Source organism: Hyperolius riggenbachi, chromosome 2 (assembly GCF_040937935.1).
Source record: "Hyperolius riggenbachi isolate aHypRig1 chromosome 2, aHypRig1.pri, whole genome shotgun sequence".
Lineage (NCBI taxonomy): Eukaryota > Metazoa > Chordata > Amphibia > Anura > Hyperoliidae > Hyperolius > Hyperolius riggenbachi.
The window spans coordinates 559,948,725-559,956,895 of NC_090647.1; the positions used below are offsets into that span (position 1 = coordinate 559,948,725).

General features: G+C 43.5%; 1 protein-coding gene across 1 annotated transcript; it reads left to right on the forward strand.

Moving 5' to 3' along the window:
• Window positions 1-2,060: 2,060 nt before the first annotated feature.
• Window positions 2,061-7,909, forward strand: LOC137545297 (circumsporozoite protein-like). Its single transcript, XM_068266412.1, has 3 exons — window positions 2,061-2,289; window positions 5,782-5,883; window positions 7,391-7,909. The coding sequence occupies exons 1-3, from the start codon at window positions 2,194-2,196 to the stop codon at window positions 7,907-7,909; spliced, it is 717 nt and encodes a 238-aa protein (XP_068122513.1). The 5' UTR covers window positions 2,061-2,193.
• The last annotated feature ends 262 nt before the right edge of the window (window positions 7,910-8,171 follow it).

The following is an 8,171-nucleotide window of genomic DNA, read 5'->3' on the forward strand; positions in this document are numbered from 1 at the left end:
AGAGACGTCTGATTCTCCATCCTGGCCGGGCCCAATCACTGTGCGGTTACTGGCCATTAGCAAGAGCTTTTTCCCACGATTACACACTTTATACACCGTTGCAGCATTACACTGCTCCCAAGCCATGATGTCTTCATAGCGAAACCGGTCGGGTGAGCGGCTAGCGGATAAGGTGACAGTGCCAATTCTTTGTCTACACGTGATTATCACATATCAGGTCGCTGTCATAAGGGCCTGTAAGTAAGAGAGAATTTCTTCATATTTTAATCAACTGTTAGGCTTAGTTCACATTATAAATTGCCAGCGCTATTGCAAGCGCTGAGCGATTAATACTGGGATTTTTGAAGAGATTTTACCAGTGATTTGCGCTTTTCTAAGTGCTTTTGCTCAGCAAGGGTTTTATTCAGGAAGTGAACTCTTTAACCCAGAAATGAATAAATACAATGTATTTATTCATAAATGCGCTCGGGAAAAACGCTATACAAAGCGCTTTTTCAAGCGTTTTGCGATTTCCCTATACCTTCCATTGAGCCAAAGCGCACAGAAAATGGTGCGTTTGCAATTTTAATAATCAAAACACTCACATGTGAACACTGTCATAGGAAATCATTACACAAGCGCTTTTAGGATGATTTGTAAAATTGCCATCACTTAAAAAAAATCAGCAAATGCTCATTGGGCTTGATTCACTAAACCATGATAACTAAAATATCACACCTTATCAACGATATCACACCTTATCAACGATAACACACCTTATCAACGATATCACACCTTATCAAAGATATCACACCTTATCAAAGATATCACACCTTATCAACGATATCACACCTTATCAACGATATTACACCTTATCAAAGATATCACACCTTATCAAAGATATCACACCTTATCAAACATATTCATCGCTTTTGTAAGCGCTTTTGCAGAGCGATTCCGTTTTTCACTTCCTGCCTTCAGTCAGTCAGGAAGTGATCTCTTTAACCCGGAAAAGAATAAATACAATAAATTTATTCTTAAAAACGTGAATGCAATTGCTGCATAAATCGATTTTGTGAGCATTTAGAGCTCTTCCTATGCCTTCCATTGTAGCAAAAACGCCCCGAAAATGGTACAGGCACCGCTTTGGGAATCGCAAAGCGGACGAAACGCGCTGAACCCTCTCATAGAGATTTATTGCACACGCGTTTTGTGGACGATTTTTAAAATCGCCTACGCTTGAAAAAAGGTCAAAAATGCTCCTAGTGTGAACAAGCCTGAAACTTGCCTGGAATCGCTCTGAAAAAGTCTCAAAAAAACGCTTGCGTTTGCGGATCCGCTAGCAGATTTTGCTGTGCACTGGCCCTCACTTTTTTAAGCTCTCAAAGAGCAAAAATATAATATAATTAAGGTAAGAAAAGTAATATTGAAGTGAAGTTAATAAGAAACAACTTACTTTGAGGGCCCATCACACTTGCATTTGCAAAACGCCGGCGATTACAGCCGGTGTTTTATAGGAGTGATTTTTCAGTGGAAAAATCACTGAACACTGCGGTGATTTTTCCGCGATCGCGTTTATCGCTTCTATAGCACTGAAAAGCGATCGACAGGAAATCGCCTGAACATGGTGCAGGCGATGCATTTGCGTTTCGTGATTTTGGGCAATTTGAGGCGAATTTTTGTAAATAGAGCCCTAGTGCGTTCCCAGCCTCTCCCTCAACTCTCCCGCTAGTTAGGGATGGTTATTGAGATGCAAATAATCCTGAGTTGATGCGGGATCATGCAAATATTTAATGTAAATGTTATACATCTTCAATACAACCCCAAATTAAGCCAAAATTCAATTGGTCCATTTTCAAACTTCATAAATTTGCATAAGACATGTCTGTATCAATTTGAAATTATTTACATCTTATTATTGACCTTCTTTAGGCCTGTTTTCCATGGACCGCTGATAGGCAGTGAAATGCCTCTCAAACTCTCACAACTGCTCACTGCTGCCTGGTAACTGCTTGTTGCTGCCTGGTAACTGCTCACTGCTGCCTGGCAACTGCTTGCTGAGCACACAGTTCAACAGTTCGTGGAAAAGAGGCCTTAATCTCTAGTTGCCAGTCACTCCCCCCTCCTTCCAGCTGGTAATGGTACAGCCCACACATATATAAGCACTTGCTCTGGTTACCTGCAGTCATTCAGTCTGTTGCTGCACAATAGAGGATGTGTGACCAGGAGCCCCAAGTTCAGCAGCCTGTGATTGGAGGATTTGGGGAAGTGCAGCAGGCAGATGAGGAGATCCAGGCTCTCTGTGATGCAGTAAGTGGCAGTGATATTCTTATAGGGAGATTGTAAAGCTCATATATCAGTTAGAGGAGCCTCCTGTGGAGGATGGGATACATAAGCAAAGCTTTATTTATGTTGATAGGTCAGCTTTAATATCACTTAAAACATTCACATTGGACTCTATTCACAATAAGCAGTCTGGTAAAAAAAAACAAATTGGTGGTAAAATACCTCATGTGATATTTTACACTCCTTCTTTCCTGCCCCCTCCCCTCCCCTTTTTTTTGTTGCCCAGGTTTAGTGAATTGTAACTTGGGAAGGTGATGGTAGAATCAGCTTTGAGCATTACAGAATGTGGTAATGCTTTGTGAATAGAGCCCATAGTGGGAAACTGTCTATGGATACAAAATGGGCTCTATTCCTAAAAGGCTTTGCGGTTTAAAAAAAAAAAAAAAAAAAAAAATGTTGGAGGGAAAATACTGCATTGGTATATTAGACTTTTGTGTGTTCTAATTCCTAAAGGTGGCCATACACTGGTCGATGTGCCATTAGACCGACCCAGCTGACAGATCCCTATCTGATCGAATCTGATAAGAGAGGGATCGTATGGCTGCCTTTACTGCAAACAGATTGTGAATCGATTTCAGCCTGAAACCGATTCACCATCTGCTGAGCTGCTCCTGCTGCCTGTCCCCCCCCCCCCCCCCCCCCCCCGTATACATTACCTGATGCTGGCTCCCGGGCATCTTCTCCGCATTGCACGGCTCTGTTCCGGCGCTTCCTGTGTTACTCCATGACCAGGAAGTTCAAATAGAGCGCCCTCTGCAGTGACACAGGAAGCGCCGGGATGGATGGAGCCGGAACAGAGCCGTGCAGCGCGGAGAAGACGCCCGGGAGCCAGCCTCAGGTAATGTATACCAGATCGGCCGCCGCTAGCGACGCGCACTTTACCCGCGGGCGATCGAGGGTAATTTCCCGCACGGCGCGATCGACGGACCGATCCGATTTCGGGAGGAAATCGGATCGGCGGCTGTGTTTACCGCGAACGATTGGCAGCAGATTCGATCCCCGGATCGAATCTGCTGTCGAAACGGCCGGGAATCGAGCCAGTGTATGGCCTGCTTAAAGCTTACAGTTGTGATAAAAGGTCGGCATTTTCCTGAACTGGGCTGGTGTAACATGAGAAGCTGCCTGAGTTGATAGGTTTTTCTCCTGCAGAGACAGCCTTACAATAAGAGGCAGCCCCAGCTTCCCTTTAGATGTGTGGGTTTTTTTTTTTTTTTTTTTTTCTGCTCACTGCTGCTGCCTGGGAGGTCCGTCTCTATTAGCTTTCCTGTTATCCGCATGCTTATCACCTTTTCTAAACAGACGGTATTCTCCGTCCCAATATCGCCTGCTCTAATCTTTATGAATTGACATTTAGTGACGTGTTGAGATAATCACCGCACAAGGCTGTAATTTCCTGCACTGCTCAGGAATGTCAGATTTTCATGCGGAAACAGCTTTTATGAATTGATACTTTGCTAAATGGTCGGGAAAGTCGGCTGTTTTGAGCATTACCACATGCGGGAATGCTTTATGAATAGAGGCCAATGTGTTCTTTTTATCCCAGAGTAAAATGGACTGTAAATTATTTTTTTCTCTATGGTATGCTTACACCACACCATACAATCTTGGTTGTGCAATATTACCTCTTTCATGTATTACAAGAGCTTATCAAAGCAATCCTTTCCAAGTATTTTCAATCTGTTGGGCCTTATACTACATAGATTTGATAAATCTGTATAGCCAAGATATAGGGTTTCCTTACATTGGGTAGTATGGATCTGACAGGTCTGGATTTGGATTATTGCCTTTCTATACCACTCTGACACAGTCTAACTCAGCGGTGTAGCAGCAATAGGGGTTGCAGAGGGACCCTCCCTCACCTGCAGTATTAGCTCTTTATTGGCCCTGTGCTGGGAATAGTCACTTCTATAGATGTTTGATTTTGAATAGTAGTGATCATTAACCACTTTGTTCTTGACGTATAAAAACGTCAAGGACAGGCGCGCTCCCGCGGCCGATCGTGCGCGTGCACGCGCACTCCCGCCCGCGAAGTCGGTAGCCACGGAATCAATGTATCAGGCTATGGAGCCCGATCATTGATTCCTCTCCCCCGCTGAAAAAGCGACAGCTTCTCTCGGAAGCTTCGCTCTTTCTGAAGCTGTGTCCCTCTAAGCGTACATTGTACGCTTAGTGACGTCATGTAAAAAAAATCGAGATTGCCATCTTGTGGCCAAAAAGTAAACTACAAGTAAATGCCCAAAAACATTACAATACACCAATATTTCCCCAAATAAAACACGTTTATATCCCACCCTCCCAAAAATGCCCACATAAAATGTTTAATAAAAAAAAAAAACATTACAATTAAAAAAAACAAAAACACAAATATTTACCTAAGGGTCTAAACTTTTTTTTTAAATATCTATGTAAAGATGAAATATTTCTCTCTATTTTTTTTTTTTTTTTTTTTTTTTTTTATAAGCTTGTAAACAGTGATGGACGCAAAACGGAAAAAATGCTCTTTTATTTCCAAATACAATATTGTCGCGATACATTGTGATAGGGACATAATTTAAATGGTGAAATAACCGTGACAAATGGGCAATAACAATACGTGGGTTTTAATTATGGAGGCATGTATTATTTTAAAACTATAATGGCCGAAAACTGACAAATAATGAATTTTTTTCATTTTTTTTCTTCCTGTTAAAATGCATTTACAGTAAAGTGGCTCTTAGCAAAATGTACCCCCCAAAGAAAGCCAAATTGGTGGCGGAAAAAACAAGATATAGATCAGTTCATTGTGATAAAGTTATAGGCTAATGAATGGGAGGTGAACATTGCTCGGATGCATAAGCTGAAAACGACTGAGATGTTAAGTGGTTAACAAACTGTTCCCCATCCCCCTTCTGGCACCTCTGAGGGCTCATTCACACTTCAGTGATGAGCAGGTGATTCCCACTAAAGCACTAGTGTTTTTAAAGCCCTAGTGTTCTGTTACCCTATAGCAGTGTTCTCACTGCCTCAATTGGTGCCAATTGTGAGTGTTTTGTGATTAGCGCCAATTGAAAATGTTACCTGCAGCATTTTCAGGGTGATTCTGGGACTGTTGGAGTACAGTGCTAATAAAGCTCTGGTTGTGATCGATCTAAAATTGTGGTCATCGCCCCCAAAAAATCAGTGCGATGTCAACAGGGCCTGACACGGTCGTCCTTGGCAGGTTTTGATGCACTGTATCAATTGTTTATGGAGAGGTGGGGGGGGGGGGGGGGTACATGGCTACACCACTGGTCCAACTGCTATGCTGGATGTGCAAGTGGAGTGCTTTTTGTAAAGTATGAAAGAAAAGCTAAAAACTTTTTCCTCTAACACAGCCAGTGACCATGATTTGCAGTGTATTGCCAGAGGTTCTTCTAACCTCTGACAGTAGCTAAACTACAGCTGTTACATGCTGTGTAATCTTCTCTCTCTCCTCAGGTGAAGCCGCAGTTCTTGGAGAAGTCTGGAGTGAACACCACCATGTTTGTGGCCAAATCGTACAGGCAACAGGTTGTGGCCGGCATGAACTACCTCATCAAGGTAACTTGTGTACATTTGGATGCTAGGGGTCTTGGCACAAGAAGTTAATAGTATTAGTAACCTTATCTTGCTGATATTATGTTGTCCTTCCTGAATTCTTGGTCACCTAGAAGTTGTCGTCTTGCGGATTTTTGGTCCTCCCTAATTGTAATTGAAGCATCCCAGTGTGCCATAGCAACAGTTAAATTGCAGGCTATGGTTCTACCAAAAATGCCATCTGCACCCAAAGTGAGAACTTCATGGTAAGGGGGGCAGCAGGAGAGACAGTAGCTTGTATAGTTGAGCTGAGCCAGCTCAAGTCCATAGGGTACAGTTCTCTATTCACAGCAACAGCTACTACTTGAAGGTTCTATCTGAAGTGTGGGCATATTACTACAACCTATCTAAACTCAAGCAGCTCAAGCGTCAGAGCTGCAGCCACTAGGTGGTGGTCTATAGGCAGTAGCAGCATTAGTCCAACCAAAGGACTCCTTGATGAGGTGTTGGCTTACTGAACAGGAAGACTTGAACCCTGGTCTTCTGTGTCTGAAGCAAAGCCCTTAAAGAGAATCTGTATTGTTAAAATCGCACAAAAGTAAACATACCAGTGCGTTAGGGGACATCTCCTATTGCCCTCTGTCACAATTTTGCCGCTCCCCGCTGCATTAAAAGTGGTTAAAAACAGTTTTAAAATTTGTTTATAAACAAACAAAATGGCCACCAAAACAGGAAGTGGGTTGATGTACATTATGTCCACACATAGAAAATACATCCATACACAAGCAGGCTGTATACACCCTTCCTTTTGAATCTCAAGAGATCATTTGTGTTTCTTTCCCCCTTCAGCTCTCATCCACTGAAGTGTCAGGCTGTTTCTTCCTGCAGAGTGCAGACAGCTCTGCCCGTATGTAATTCATCAGTATGTGAAAGCCCAGCCAGCTCAAAGGACGATTTATCCAGCTTGTAAAAGATAATCGAGCAGAGAGAAGCTGCTCTAATCTAAATAACACACAGGCAGTGTGCAGAGAGGGGCCTGGAGGGGGGAGGTGCATCACAGAACCACAACACTGAAGAACTTGGCAGCCTTCCAGACACAGGGCGAAAAGTCCGACAGGAGAGAGATGAGCTGATTTATTACAAAGATGGTAATAGAAGAAAGTGCTGCAGTAAGCCAGAACACATTAGAATAGGTATAGGAACTTGTAGGATGATAGAAAATAGGATTAAATTTTTGTTACGGAGTCTCTTTAACAGTACACTATCCAACTACTATACAAAATAGCAGAGTTCCACTATGGACTATCCATAGCCACAACCATACTAGGGCCTGGGGTTTTTTTTTTTTTTTTACTTCAGCCTACAGTACAAGCCAGTTGGCTGATTCTGTTTTCTAATACTAGCAGTTGCTGGCCCAGAATGAGCTTAGAACTCCTTTATATTCATATTGGGCCTGGGAGGACTACATTGGAATTGTTTTCTGCAGACTGGGAGAGTCCCTTTACTAAAGACTCTATATTTGTGTTTACAGGTGCAGTATACAGATGACAATTACGCTCACATCCTGGTGTTTCAGCCGCTGCCGGGAGAAAATAAGCCACCGACTCTCACCTCCTACCAGCTGGACAAGACTGAAGGGGAGGAGCTTGTGCCTTCTAAGAGGGAGGCTGTGCCTCCTGAAGGGCAGGAAATTGTGCCTCCTGAAGGGCAGGAAATTGTGCCTCCTGAAGGGCAGGAAATTGTGCCTCCTGAAGGGCAGGAAATTGTGCCTCCTGAAGGGCAGGAAATTGTGCCTCCTGAAGGGCAGGAAATTGTGCCTCCTGAAGGGCAGGAAATTGTGCCTCCTGAAGGGCAGGAAATTGTGCCTCCTGAAGGGCAGGAAATTGTGCCTCCTGAAGGGCAGGAAATTGTGCCTCCTGAAGGGCAGGAAATTGTGCCTCCTGAAGGGCAGGAAATTGTGCCTCCTGAGGGGCAGGAAATTGTGCCTCCTGAGGGGCAGGAAATTGTGCCTCCTGAGGGGCAGAAAGCTGGACTCCCTGAGGGAGAATAGCTTGTGATTTCCTGTAGAGTTGCATCAGTCCTTTCCTGAGTTGTTGAATGTTCATCCAGATTCACTTATCAAACTCCACCCCTTGCTGCACTGTGCTGGGATTCCAAATTCCCCACCCCTTGCTGCACTGTGCTGGGATTCCAAATTCCCCACCCCTTGCTGCCCTGTGCTGGGGGTGCTGTAATCACTGAAGGCAAGTTTGAGTCTTGGAAACTTTCATATTGTCTTTATAAAGCAACTAAAATAAAAGACTTTTATTCTG